This window comes from Rhincodon typus, chromosome 8 (assembly GCF_021869965.1).
Source record: "Rhincodon typus isolate 14 chromosome 8, sRhiTyp1.1, whole genome shotgun sequence".
Lineage (NCBI taxonomy): Eukaryota > Metazoa > Chordata > Chondrichthyes > Orectolobiformes > Rhincodontidae > Rhincodon > Rhincodon typus.
The window spans coordinates 24,548,465-24,564,278 of record NC_063339.1 but is presented as its reverse complement, the minus strand read 5'-3'; the positions used below and the strand labels follow the sequence as shown (position 1 = coordinate 24,564,278).

Genomic DNA, 15,814 nt, shown 5'->3' with positions numbered 1-15,814 from the left:
AATGCCCTGTATAATTGTAGCAAGACATCCTTGTTCCTGTATTTGGATCCTCTCGCTATGAAGGCCAGCATACAGTTTGTCTTCTTCACTGCCAGCTGCACCTATGTGCTACTATCAATGACTAGTGTACAACGTCACCCAGATCTCATTAAACATTCCCCTCACTCAATTTACAGTCATTCAAATAATAATCTACCACTCTATTTTCGCTAATGAAATGGATAACCTCACATTCATCATCATTACACTGCATTTGCCCATTCACTCAGCCTATCCAAATCACACTGCAACATCTCTGCATCCTCCTCACAGCTTACCCTGCCATCTAGCATTGCTTCATCTGTGAATTGAGGTATTACTTCTGAGGAAGGGTCACTGGACCCAAAACGTTAACTCTGTTTTTTCCTCCACAGATGCTGCCAGACCTGCTGAGCTTTTCGAGCAACTTTGTTTTTGATCAGCATGTCCTTCTTTAGATACGGGGCCCAAAACTGCTCACAATATTCCAAATGGTTTATGGGCAAAACCTTATACAAACTCAGCAATACATCCCTGCTTGTGTATTCTAGTCCTTCCAAAATGAATGCTAACATTGTTTTTGCCTTTCTAACTGCCAACTCAGCCTGCATGTTAACTTTAAGAGAATCCTGAACTCAGATTCCTAAGTCCATTTCTGCTTAAGATTTCCAAAGCCTTTCCCAGTTTAGAAAATAGTCTACACCTTTATTCTTCCCACAAAAGTGCATAATCTCACACTTCCCCACATTGTATTCCATCTGCTACTTCTTTGCCCACTCTTCTAACCTATCCAAGTCCTCTACAGCCTCTCTGCTTTCTCAACACTACCTACCCCTCCACCTATCTTTGTGTCATCTGCAAACTTAGCAACAATGCCCTCAGTTCCTTCATCCAGATCATTAATGTATAATGTGAATAGTTGTGGTCCCAACACTGACCCCTGTGGATATCTACTAGTCACTGGCTGTTATTGTGAAGAAGACCCCTTTATTCCTACTCTCTGCCTTCTGCCAGTCAGCCAATCCTCTATTCATGCTAGTATCTTGCCCCTAACACAATGGGCTCTTATGTTATTTAGTAGCTTCCTCTGCGACACCTTGTAAAAGGCCTTCTGGAAATCCACAAGATCACTAGCTCTTCTTTGTCTAACTTGCTGATTACTTCCTCAATGAATTCTAACATATTTGTCAGACATGACCTCTCCTTGATGAAACCATGCTCACTCAGTACTATTTTACCATGCACTTCCAAGTACTCTGCAATCTCATTCTTAATAATGGACTCTTAAAATCTTACGAACAACTGAGGTGAAGATAATCAACCTATAATTTCCTGTCTTCTGTCTCCCTCCCTTCTTAAACAGGGGTGTTACATTAGCCATTTTCTAGTCCCCTGGGACCACCCTGCTTGACACCAGTGCTTCCTGAAAGATCACCACTGATGCCTCTGCTACCTCCTTCAGAATCCTTCAGAGGTGTAGTCTTTCTTGTCTTAGAGATTTATCCACCTTCAGATCTTTCAGCTTCCCAAGCGCCTTCTCCTTAGTGATATCTACTACATTCACCTCTGCTGCTTGACTGTTTTTAAGTTGAAATAAGGGAATCAAGCATTATGGGGAGAAGACAGGAGAATGGTGTTGAGAAACATGTCAGCCATGATCAAATGGCAGAGCGGACTTGATGGGCCAAACAGCCTAATTCTGCTCCTGTATCTTATGTTGTTATGATCTTCTGGTATGCCACAGATGTCTTCCACCATGAAGACTGATGCAAAATACCTATTCAATTCCTCTGCCATTTCTTTGTTTCCCCATTACTACTTATCCAGGCTTATTTTCTAGCCTCTCTCCAACCTTTAATACATCTAAAAAACACTCTTGCAATCTTCTTTTATATTACTAATTAGCTTACTCTCATATGTCATATCCTCCCACTTTATTGCTTTGCTGGTTTTTAAAGGCATCTCAATTCTCTGGCTACTCAGTAATTTTCACTACATTGTATGCTTTGTGTTTGGTTTTATGCTGTCCCTCACTTCTCTTATCAGCCATGATTGCCTCACCCTCCCCTGGGTATGTTTTCTCTTCCTTGGGATGAATTTCTGCTGTGCCTCCTGAATTATTCCCAGAAACCCTTGCCATTGCTGATCCACCATTTTCCCCACTCGGCTTCCCCTTCTAATCAACTCTGGCCAGCCCTTCCCTCATGTCTTTGTAGTTACCTTTACTCAGTTGTCATACTGTTACATCTATTCCAGTTCCTCTTTCTCAAACTGCAGGGTGAAGTCTAACACAACGTGGTCACTGCACTCAGGGATTCATTCACCTTCAGCTGCCTAATCAAGTCTACCTGACTACACATCACTAAATCCAGTGTGGCCTGTTCCCTAGTGGGCTCTACCACAAGCTGCTTCAAAAAAAATTCTCTAAGACATTCCACAAATTACATTGCTTTGGATCTGCCAGCGACCTGATTTTCCTAGTCCACCTGCAGTTTGAAGCCCCCCATGATTACTGCAATGGTGCCTTTCTTACATGCTTTATTTAATCTCCTGATTTATTTTCTGTCCCACATCCTGACTACTGCGAGGACGCCTGTACACAACTCTCATCAGGATCTTTTTGCCTTTGTAGTTCCTCAACCCTATCCACACAGATTCTATGCCTCTGGCCCTATAGCACTCCTTGCTGTCAATTTAAGTTCATTTCTTACCATGAAGGCATCTGCCTGTCTTTTTGATAGGATATATATCCTTGGATATTTACTTCCTAGCCCTGATCCCCTTGCAGACACATCTCTGTGATGCCTAGATCATTATACCCATCAATTTCAAGCTCAGATACCTTGTTTCGTATACTGTGCTCATTTAAGTACATTATCTTCAGTCCTGCAATGACCGCCCCCTTTCTCATGGTTATCCTTTTATTTTCTGAGCTTGAGGTTAGATCCTTTGCCCTTTCCTTCTTTCTATCTATCCTTGTTCTAGAGATTTTAATAAGCTCTTTAATAAGAAATTTTAATAAGCACCCCCACCCACCAACCCCGCTGCTTTGCCCGTCTCAACTACTTTAAAGCCCATGTGATCACCTTATTGAGTCTTTCCACTAGGATCCTGGTGCCACCTCAGTTCAGGTACAGCCTGTCCTGATGGTACAGATCCTTCCTGTCCCAATACTGATGTCAGTGCCCCAGGAAATGGAATCCTTTCTTCTCGCACTATTCTTTATCTGTTTACTTCTCTAATTTTCTTACCTCTATGCCAATTTTCACATGGCTCGGGTCATAATCCAGAAGTTTATAACCCTTGAGGTCCAGTTCTTTCTTTTTGTTCATAATTCCTGATATTCCCCAAACAGGAACTCTTGTCTACTTTTGCCTATGTTGTTGGTTCCAACATGGACCATAACAACTGGATCTTGCCCCTCCCACTCCAATATCCTTTCATGCCAGATCAATATGGCCCTCACCTTGGCACAACACACCATGCTGGATTCACAATCTTGCTTACAAAGGATGCTATGTGTACCTCTAATTTTAGAGTCCCTACCATTACCACTTTTGTTCTTGCTCCCCCTGGTTGAATGGCCTCCTGTACCATGATGCTATGGTCAGTTTGTCCATTCTCCATATCGTCCTTTTCCACAGGGAGCAAGTACCTCATACCTACTAGACAAGGTCAAGAGCTGAGACTTCTCCAATGCTAAATTCAGGATCCCTCTACCTGCCTCCCTCATAGTCACACTCTACTATACCTGACCACTGGGAAAAATGAAATACTTAACCTACAGGGTGTGTAGTGATTGGAACCAGGTAGATCTTATTGACTATGAGATCCTTGATTGGGATTGTTAACGTGGCCAATCAAGGACCCCTGGCTGACAGATATAAACAGGGGATTCAGAATCTCCTCACTTGAGGGACTGACTCTGAGCTGGCTGGTCACAGCCAGTGTACTGTGCACACGTAAATAAAGTGTGACTTGGTGATAGGATACCTGCCTCCTAGCAGTTATTGCAGGGTGTGACTGCCTCCTGAAACATAGCATCCACCTAACTCTCCCCCTCCTGATATGTTGCATTCTAGGATGAAGTCCATAAGGACCTGGGATTTTTCAGCCAAGCACCAACAATTTGCTCAATACCATTTCTATGATGATTGTAGTTTTCTTGAGTTCCTCCCTCCATTTCATTTCCTGATTTACAGCTATTTCACGAATGTTACTTGTAGCCTCTGAATTGAAGACCAACCCAAATTCAATTTAGCTGACTTATTTTCCATTAATATTTCTGCGGATTCACTTTCTACAGGGCCGACACTCCCTTTGTTGATTCTTTTTCTTAAATATTTATAGAAATTGTTATTACCTGTTTTTACATTTCTCACTGGCTTTTTCCATCCCCAAATTTCTCCCTCCATTTTAAACTTTTCAGTATGCTTTTTTTTTAATAATGTATCCAAGCTTCTGACCTGCAATTGTATACTTCTTTAAGTTTGATACTATCTAACTTTTTAGTTCACCAACTATGGTAGGTTCTCCCCTTGGAATTTTTCTTACTCTTTGGAAGGTATCCGTTCTGTGTTCTGAAATATCCCCTTAAATGTATACCATTGCACCTCTATCTCTCTATCTCATATGCGTCTTATCCCCTTTCACCCTCGGCATTCAGTGCCTGTAGAGATATGTGTTGCTGCAACATTAGCAAGGCTTAGCTTTTCACTCTGAAACCATCTTTCCTTTGGCTGAAGTATCGAAATAAATATGACATCTCTTCTTATTGAATGTGAAATGTGTCACTTTACTGATTTGAGCTGTGTCTGGCTGGATTGCCATCTGAACATCAATCAATAGCTTCCAAATGGAATAGAAGTAGCCCTCTGAGTAACCATTTCGAGGTGGTTCTAGTTGTACCTTGAGAGATTTTAATGCATATGTCCCAATGTCCCTGGGAAGAACCTCAGTATTTTAGGTCTTCCTTATGAATGGAATGCATTCTCCTTCAATCCACTTCACCTTTGGTGATGGACATAACCTTCATTTCTCTTAAGCTCCTCTGCCTTGCTGCCTGTCTTCAAAAATTAGTTCAAAATATATTCTCTTGAGCATATCTCCCACCTCATTTTTTGCCAATGGTCAACGGGCATTTTCATTTGTTAAAATGCATTGAAATGTATTACAGAGTCAGAGTCATACAGCATCAAAACAGAGCCTCCCCAGTCCAAATTGTCCATTCGGACAAAGTTTCCTAAACTAAATTAGTTCTACTTAACTCTACCTGCATCTGTTACTTCCTCTGGCACTTCATTCCACATATGAACCACTCTCTGTGTTAAAAAGTTGCCGTTCAGGTCCCTTTTAAAGCTTTCTCCTCTCACCTTAAATGTATGCCCCTAGTTTTGAACTCCTCCACTCTGCTATTCACATTATCTGTGCCCTTCATGATTTTATGAATCTCAATAAGGTCACCCCTCAACCTCCTATGCTGCAGTGAAAAAAGTCCCAGCCTATCCAGCCTCTCTTTGTAACTCAAACCCTCTAGTCACAGCAACATCCCGGGATTTTTTTTCTGAATCGTCTCTAATTAAATAATATTCTTCCTATAGCAGAGCAATAAGAACTGTACGCAGTACTCCAAAAGTGGCTTCACCAACATCCTGTACAACCTCAACATGATGTCTCAACTCTGATACGCAATGGTCTGAGCAGTGAAAGCAGGCATGCTAAATTCTTTCTTATGGATGATAGTTGTTGTTACTTGACTCCAATGAGAAGTTTAAAAACTATAGTGATTTTATTTTTGTTTTACTTATTTTTCCTTATTTCATATTTTATTGAAAACCTTTCTTCAAACAAAAGCTTTGATTTCTACACTTCCTCTTAATCACTATGTCCTGTATGATGTCTGACAGTGGTAATTTTAATTGAAAGTACCCTTGCTATCACCTTGAAGCATTCATAATTCCACTATAATTAGACAGGCATTTTGCCAATTCACCCATGAAAAATATGTAACCTTTGCCTTTTTCTTCTTTTCCAGCTCATCTACTCACCAATAAGGTGGGGCAGGGGCAAACCACTTCATGGTGCAGTCAGTCACCTGCACTCAGTTTAATTTGTAAACAAAAATTATTCTGGGGCCTTACTTCATAAATTACCTTGGATAAGCCACAGACAATTGTAGCAGTATGAAGATGTCGGCCAATCAAAGGCTTTAAGCATTCACAAATAAGCTAGTTCCCTTAATAAATTCATTAGAGTGAATAGCGCTGTACATAACCATTGACTCTACATCTCAAATTAATTTTAACAATCTTTACAAAACAAAACTGCAAATCAGTTTTACCAAATTATTCATCTGATTGAAGCAATAACCTTTAATTTCAGACAGTTCCTCACATTGTTTTTCCCTTATTATCCCCCCATTCTACAGACTGTTCTCTAGAACGATGGGGAGATGGGGATGGTAGTGGTCAAGTATAAAGAGGGAGAATGTGTGCTAACATGGCTGCTACTAAACCTTTACACTATACTGTAACTGCAAGATCAGGCCCAGGTGAATCTGTCTCATTTTTATCTTTCTAGGTTGGAAACTGACATGGCCTTCATCGTGATAAACAATAATGTGACAATAGAACTATATTGCATTTCCTTTACAAATTTAAAGAAACGTTCTATGCAAGAGGAGATACTCAGTCTTGTTAACCTGCTCACAATCAGCCATGATATACACTATTGATAGCAAAGATGAGTTGTGTAGCTGTTGAACCTAAATAACATATAATATGAAGCAGGGAAAAATGCTTGAATGAAATCTGTGGTACTTTTATCAACATGATTTGCATTCAGAAATTAGTTTTATTGTGCTGTAATATTTTTGCAATAGTCATTTAAACTATCAAATTAATCAGTTGCCTAATTTCATGGCTCAGTGAAGTGCTATTGTGAGCAAAGTGTTAAGATCCAGAAATAAAACAAATTGTATGTGATTCTAAACAGGAGGACATTTAAGTTGACAATGCTGGCCATCTTTCCCTAGGGCTTATAAAATTGTCTGTGATTGAAAACATGACTACCTGCACTGGTGATTGAAAGCCTATATTTAAAAATAGTTGCCAGTGTGTACTGGGAGAAGGTATAAACATTCTGTTGGATTTTTTTTTGTTAAAAAGACCAAGGCAGTCTCTGTATCTTTACTGTGTACCATCTAATGACTGAATGCATGTCTTTTCCCTCACATTGCTGATAAAACCATATCTATATTTTATCGACAGGGGGATGCTTGAATAAGATGAAATGGTTGAGTTCATGGCCGGTAGTGGTTGTGCTGTTCTTCACAGTCCCTAACTGTGCAAAGCCTCGCTGGGAAAATTTCTTCATGCTAACCTTTTTCATGTCCACCGTCTGGATTGCAGTCTTTTCTTATTTAATGGTGTGGATGGTATGTACAAAATAAATCACTCAGGGAAACCATCACATGTTTAACATCTTGGGCTATTTTGGGTTGAAAGAATTTATTGAGGGATGTCAATTGCAATAGTCCCAGGCTGCCAAGAAGCCAAATCTTTGAATTGGAGTAAGAAAAAGAGACTGCAGTTCCATGATTTGCAAATGTATTGCTGCAAACAATTGAGATGACCATTGAATTATTCTATTAAAATGAATTAGGATTGGGAAACAGACAGTAGGACTAAGTGGATCATTTTCAGGATGGTTGCTTGTAATTAGTGGAATGCCACAAAAATCAGTATTTACAAACTGCATCAGTGAGTAAGGGACCATGTGTAATGTATCCAAGTTTGCTGATAATACAGGTGGGAAAGTCAGCTGTGAGGAGGTCATACAAAGAATGCAAAGGGATATAGAACAGTTATGCAGTGAGATACAGAAGTGGCTGATGGAGTATGATGCAGGAAAATGTGAAGTTGTTTACTTTGGTGGGAAGAACAGAAAAAAACAGAAATAAAGAAAGAATGAGAAACTAGAAAATGTTGGGATTAACAGGATTTTGAGTCAGAGGGGTTTTTTTTGTATCCTTCACATGAATGACAGGAAGTCAGCATACTGGTAGCGCAAAGTACAAAGAAGGCAAATGGTACGTTAGTTTTTATTGCCAGAGGTGACAGTTTAACAGTAAGGAAGCCTCGATGTCATTCTACAGGACATTGGTAACCCACGTGGATTACTGTGTACAGTTTTTGTCTTAGAGGTGTTAAAAGGTTCATTATTCTAAAGTTGTCCTGTGCAGTGAGACTGAATCGAAGGACCCAGGTTCTCTGGAGTTTAGGAAAACGAGATGCAATCTTATTGAAATGTATAACATTTTTAGACAGCTTGGCAGGAGAGATGCTAAGAGACTGATCTGCGGAATGAAAGCGTGGAACAAGGGGTCACAGTCTCAGGATAAGGGCTTACTATTTATGACTGAGATATGGAGGAACATCTTCACTCAGAGTTTTGAATCTTTGGAGCTGGCATATTGTGATGCCCTGCATCCTTTTATTCCTAAGGTCTTTTAATCTCGTTGATATATTCCCTTTTTCACTGTCTCTGTACTGGCATTGGTGTTATTCAGCATTTTATACTAGTAATGGATGCAAAATAAGAAAAAAAGCTGAGTATTGCAACTAAAAGTAATTAAATTTGCAGTATTGTCACGTTGAACAGTCTGAAAGTCGGGGATGAAATTTGCCTTGAAAAATACCATAAAATAGATGAACCAGCTTACATGATGGTCTTACAGCTTACATGATTTCCTTTACCAGATCTGTCCCTCGCCAAGACCAAATTCACCCGAATGTTTGGTTATCTGTTTTTAGCACAGGAATGTTCAGATGTGAAACTTGACCAGGTGAATTGGGCTGAAATGGGTTACATCTTTGCTGTGTGGCACTTGTTAATGTCTTCTCGAGGTGAAGCTTATCTTTAATTGTTAATTAACAGCTAGGCAGCTACATTTCATAGCCATATTTGTAAAACAGAGGTTTAAATGACCTGAGACTTCAACGGGGCCAGATCCACAGGCATTCACTTTACCTGAATTACACTAACAAAGCCAATTGGACTATCCTCCCATTTGTATGATCTGTAGCACCAAAGTACTGCTATAGAACTTTTCAACAGTAGACCACTGATTGTTAATTAAGAATAATTGTAATGTTCAATTAAATACAACATTGACAATAAATAAGATGCTGAAATATTTTTTGCAATGAGCATTTTACATAATTCTACTTGGTGCAGGATATAAAAACATAATTGTCGTTCATGTGCCACATTAATTATTAATATTATTTAAATTAGATTTGAAATCTTGCTTTCAAATAGCTGTTATCATAAAATAAATTAATAAATTAAATATTGACCACATTAGATTAAAGATAGATCAGAAATATAAGTAAATGCATGAAATGTTTTGTCTGACATTTATTAACTTTCATGGCTTGTTGCTCAAAAATTATGTACACAATATATTTTCACAACAAATTCAAAGGATTTCAAACAAAATATGTCTTACTTTCCTCCTCCTAAGGATCAAGATAGTCACCAATTAAAAATTGTCCATTATTAGTTTAATCAAAACGGAATCACTGGTAATTCTCTCTAGGTTTGAAACCTTTGATTAATGGTCATTATATTTTCCTAAAATTAGATTCTGCAGGAACATTTTGTTAAATAATTAAAATGCTTGTAAGTGTAGTGCACTTATGGACACTATCAGTACAATATGGAAATGAAAAATTCTGAGCTTTTGTTATATTCAATGTATTGCAGATGTGGTGTTGCTTTGTGAAAGTGCTATTCTGTACTATTAATATCACTTGTTGTCCTGACACCCAGTATTACTACCATTCCTGTCACCAGTGGTTCATTTTTATTCATTTAGCATCATGAAGTGTATATACATTGGCTGAGATCAGGATTGGAAACTGTTTCTCTGATTCTGATCAAACGAAAAATAGGCACTTACCTTTAGACGTGTTCTCTCCACAAATTTGTATCCTGGAGTTTTCTCTTCCAGAGCAGTGTAGATGAAGTCAGGAGTCAATGAAAACAGGAACACAGAGGATCACACCCTTTTACTATGCCCCCTTTTCAGCAGCAAGTGCATGATTCTGTGATTTAAAGGTCCTGTAGCCAACTGGAAAGCTACTGAGAGGTGCTAGGTGGGTGAAGTGATAAGATTCCAAGGTAGGTGAGGGAGTTAGGGAATCAGTCACGTGAATAAGTTTTTTTTTATTTATTCACGGGATGTGGGCATCGCTTGCTAGACCAGCATTTGGTACCCATCCCTAATTAGCCAGAAGGCAGTTAAGAGTCAACCAGGTCGCTGTGAATCTGGAGATTGGGCAAGGATGGCAGGTTTGCTTCCCTAAAGGTCATGAGTGAACCAGTGATTAGAGTGGTTCAAGGGGTCTGGTCAGGAGGAGTTGTTGTGTTTAGCTGAGTCAGGAGGGTCAGTGTGGAGTCTGGTGTTGGTATTAGGTCTGCTGAGGCAGTCTATCGAGTTGGGGCAGGGTTTTAGCTCGGGATTTGGGGCTGTTGGGTCCAAATGTGTTGGGGTTAGTGGGTGATGTGGTCAGGGGATGAGGTCAGTGGTGAATTGGGTCTTTAAGTCCTGAAAATGTTTCCTCCAATTTTTTTGGCCAACTACTAAATTTAAGTGGGTTGAAATCTTCTGAAATCCCAAAATCTCACTCTGAGTTCAGAGCATATGCAGGAAATTCCCAGAGTCAGCTATATTGGGATTTGCCCAAGCTCCTAACACATAACTCCAATCCACACTGCCACAATGTCTATTTCCCCTTCAGAATTTTTTAAGCCATACCTCTTTCATTTTCACTTTTTAATTTTTCTAATTAATATAACTGAAGTAAATCAGGTAATACAGATCGGCAAACTCAGGTAAATGATGCACGATTGGTTTCCTTGTTTAAAGAAGCAATTTTGGCAAGGTAATTTAAAAATAAATTTGGACTATAACTGTCTGGTCAAGTACATTATTGCTCCTGCTGGTTCTTTTTATTTCAGTTGTGATGGAAATCAAGACTGAAAATATACGTAGAATATAATTTGCACTGTGACACATGGTGTGGCATGAATCTGTCAGTGTAGCCAACACAAATCAGTGTGCTATCTTTGAAACTAACTATTCAAAGTACTCTACACCTGTCCTTTAAGAGTCTTTCAAATCCAAATCATTTTGATCACTAGATTACAGACAATTTTAGGGATTTAAACATCTTTCTTAACAGACAGTAGAGACCTGAGATTAATACTCATTAAGTGATGATGACGACTTACTTATTGGCTAAGCATAAATCAATTGCTTTCCAAATTGTGATGCCCACGCAAACTCTTGTTTGTAGTCACTCCAGATAAAGACAGCTCAAAGAAACTGGCCAAACAAATGGCTGGCATGTTGATAAACCATGGCAATTTTCCGGAATTTGATTCTCCATGCGTGATGTGTGAGTCAACTATTTCACTTTGTGCCAAATGTTAAATTTTATAAAATCAGCAAGTTGGCTGATTAAATCAGTTGCTGGTGCACAAAATACATGAGACTGAAACATTATTAATTGCAAACAAGCCAAAAGAAAAATCTGAGATACTTGAGGAAAATTTCCATTATTTTGTATTCGTGAAATCTACAGTTAACATATGTATCATCTTAAAGGAAGACCATTGTATATTTGCCTATATATCAGGGTTAGGTTGCAGTCCTACATTCTGTTGTACCTGTTCAGCCTTAGTTAAGTGGCAGCATTCAGGCATGAAATTGGAGACTTGAATTGTTCAATTATTTCAGAAACAGATAATAATTCAGTTGCCAATCATGTGGAGTAAAGGGCTAACAATACATTTATTCTAAGAATAGCAACTGAGCATATGCATAAGGATCTGAGTCATAATGACTTCACACCACATGGTGTAAGCACCCAAGGGTGCAGGGTTTCAGAGATAGCTCTGTTAGCCGCTCTTGCGCATTGTTACATTTAATAAATGTTGTTGATGATCACAAATATGAGTGTGGACTTCCTTCTATCAACACCCAGACCCAATCATAAAACAAACCCATGCTAAATGTAACTCTCGTAGCTATTACGAGGGGGCATAGTTGTAAAGTGAGTGGAGGTCGATACAGGGGAGACATCAGAGGTAGGGTCTTTACTCAGAGAGTGGTTGGGGCGTGGAATGCATTGCCGGAGAGGGTAGTGGAGTCGGCCACGTTAGGGGCATTTAAGCAGCTATTAGGTAGGCATATGGATGATAGTATAAGGTAGGGGTGGAAGTTAGATAGACCTTATGATTAGGGTAAAAGTTCAGCACAACATCGTGGGTCGAAGGGCCTATACTGTGCTGCACTGTTCTACGTTCTATGTTCTATGTTCTATGTTCTAAATAAGATATGCCAGCCATTCGATCTGCCATAATTACAACTAACATTTGTAAGTTAAACAATTGTCCTCTGTTGGTAGTGCAAAACTAGGCCCTCACATCCATCTGTGCAACTCTCATGTGATGAGCCACTTGCTGGATGAGGGCAGCTCCAACAACACTTAAAAATCTCAATGGTATCCAAGACAATACAAGCCACTTGATTGACACCCCATTCACCAACTTCAACATCTAATCTCTCCACCACTAATGCACAGTAGCCGCAGTGTGTACCACCTTCAAGAGGTACTGCAGCAAATCTGCAAGGCTCCTGTAACAGCACCTGCCAAAATCCTAACCCGGGTCTGAGGATGAGGGCAGTAGATACATTTGGGAAATCATGTCTCACTAACTTGGTTGAGTTTTTTTGAAGAGGTGGCAAAGAAGATTGATGAAGGCAGAGCAGTATATTTTGACTATGTGGACTTCAGGGAAGCGTTCAAAATGGTTCCGCGTGGTAGACTCGTTAGTAAGGTTAGATAACATGGGATCTGGGGGAGCTAGCCAATTGTATACAAAATTAGCTTGAAGGTAGGAGACATAGGGTGGTGCTGGAGGGTTGCTTTTCAGATTGAAGACCTGTGACCAGCGGTGTGCCACAAGGATGAGTACTGGGTCCACTGCTTTTTGTTATTTATATAAATGAATATAGGAGGTATGATTAGTAAGTTTGCAGATGATACCAAAATAGGTGCAGTGGATAGTGAAGAAGGTTATCTCAGAGTACAAAGGGACCTTTCGGCCAATAGGCCTAGGAGGGGCCGAAGGAGTTTGATTTATACAAATGTGAGGTTTTACGTTTTGGTAAGGCAAACCAGGACAGGAGTTATGCAGTTAATGGTAGGGCCCTAGGGAGTTTTGCCAAACAAAGGCACCTAGGGTGCAGGTGCATAGTTCCTTGAAAGTGGAGTTGTAGGTAGACAGGTTAGTGAAGAAGGCATTTGGTACATTTGGCTTCATTGTTCAGGAATTGAATGTAGGATGTCATCTTGTGGCTGTACAGGACATTGGTTAGGCCACTTTTGGAATAATGTGTTCAGTTCTGGTCTCCCTGCTATAGGAAAGATGTTGTGAAACTTGAAAAAGTTCAGAAAAGATTTACAAAGATGTTGACAGGGTTGGAAGGATTGAGCGATAGGGAGAGGCTGAATAGGCTGGGGCTATTTTCCCTGGAGCGTCAGAGGTGGAGGGGTAACCTTATAGAGCGTTATGAAATTATGAGGGGCATGGATAGTGTGAATAGCCAAGGTCTTTTTTCCTAGGATGGGGGTGTCCAAAACTAGAGGGCAGAGGCTTATGGTGAGAGGGAAAAGATTTAAAAATGACCTGAGAAATAACTTTTTCACGCAGAGAGTGGTGAGTGTATAAGATGAGCTGCCAGAGAAAGTGGTGGAGCAGATATAATTACAACATTTAAAAGGCATTTGTATGGGTATATGAATAGGAAGGGTTTAGATGGATATGGGCCAAATGCTGGCAAGTGGGCTTAGGTAAGATTGGGATGTCTGGTACTTGGATGAGTTGGACCGAAGGGTCTGTTTCTGTGCTGTATGACTCTATTAGAACAACACCACTTGCAAATTGTTCCTCAAGTCACAGTGCATCCTGATTTATAACTATATCATTGTTCCTTCATTTTTGTGGGGTCAAAATCCTGGAACCGCCTTCCTATCAGCACTGTGGACTGCAGTGGATCAAGGGAAAAACTCACTTCTGCTTACTCAAGGGCAATTAAGATGTGCAATGAATGCTGTCCTAGCCAGTGACACATGTCCTATGAAAGAATATAAAAAATAATAATGATGCAGTAAAATTATCTTTTTGTACAGATCTTATTGTGTTACATGTTTGTCAAACACTTGATTATATTTACCTGTTTTTTTCTGTATGCAGGTAACTGTAACAGGGTATACACTTGGGATCCCAGATATTATCATGGGAATAACATTTCTGGCAGCAGGAACAAGTGTTCCGGATTGTATGGCTAGTTTAATAGTGGCCAGACAAGGTAGATATGTATTCCATGATTTTACATGGTTTATTAATGGGGCATTGTGCTAGCTTTGACCAACTTAGCTAAGATTCATCTACCATATTGTTCTAGGAGCCCAATGCATCTTTAAAAACAGCACAACTGGTTGATCAATAGAATTGATTTCTTTTTATAAGAATTAATGTTAAAATTGATAGCTGTCATGCTTTAGAAATTTTACCTTGTCAGATATCAGCAGCTTAGAAATTTAATTATACAGAAAACTCCTTTAAAGTCGTTGGAATGAATAATAGGTCAAGTTCATAATTTTTTCATTATCAGCTAGTTTTAGAAGAGTCAGCATAACTTGAAGAGAACTAGTTCTCGCTGGCATTATTGAGTGGAAGAAATTAGAAACTGTTGTGCATAAAATACAGCTGTATAGAATCATAAATGGGTGTTATGATGGATTCAAATGTAATAGATTTTTGGGACTTGAGTTTGAACGATTGTAGAGATGTCTGGAATGTTTATTTAATAAGACCCATTGGAATAGTGTTTCCTGAAAATCACATGAATCCAGACAATTGCTGATCTTAGTTGAACTTTCTTCAGTGAAAACACCAGACTCTTTTGACAACTGTGTTTTATATCTGTTATAAGGGTCATAGAGTTGTACAGCATGGAGCAGACCCTTCGGTCTAACTCGTCCATGCTAACCCGATATCCTAAATTAATCTAGTCCCATTTGCTGGCATTTGACCCATATCCCTCTAAACCCTTTCTATTAATATACCCATCCAGATGCCTTTGCAACTGTACCAGCCTCCACCACTGCCTCTGGCAGCTCATTCCATACACCCTGCACCCTCTGTGTGAAAAGGTTGCCCCTTAGAGGCACATTTTAAATATTTCCCCTCTGACCTTAAACCTACGCCCTCTAGTTTTGGACTCCCCCACCCTGAGAAAAAGACCTTGTCTATTCACCCTATCCATGCCCCTCATGACTTTATAAACCTCTATAAGATCACCCCTCAGCCTCCGACTCTCCAAAGAAAATAGCACCAGCCTATTCAGCCTCTCCCTAAAGCTCAAACCCTCCAACCCTGGCAACAACCTTTCAAGTTTCACAATATCCTTCCTATAGTAGGAAGACCAGAATTGCATGCAGTATTCCAAAAGTTGCCTAACCAATGTCCTGGAGAGCTGCAACGTGACCTCCCAATTCCGATAGTCAATGCATTGATCCATAAAGGCAAGCATACCAAATGTATTCTTCACTATGCTATTTACCTGTGACTCTACTTTCAAGGAACTATGAACCTGTGCTCCAAGGTCTCTTTGTTCAACAACATCCCCAGGACCTTACCATTAGTGCATAAGTCATGC

The 15,814-nt window shown here is 39.7% G+C and overlaps 1 protein-coding gene across 1 annotated transcript in view; it reads left to right on the top strand.

Annotated features, from left to right (window-relative positions):
* LOC109933285 (sodium/potassium/calcium exchanger 4-like) overlaps positions 1 to 15,814 on the top strand; it is a 263,903-nt gene that overhangs the window by 242,659 nt on the left and 5,430 nt on the right. The window contains exons 12-13 of the mRNA XM_048599827.1: positions 7,287 to 7,453; positions 14,347 to 14,461. Coding sequence (XP_048455784.1) covers positions 7,287 to 7,453; positions 14,347 to 14,461 — 282 coding nt within the window. The remainder of the gene's footprint in view (positions 1 to 7,286; positions 7,454 to 14,346; positions 14,462 to 15,814) is intronic.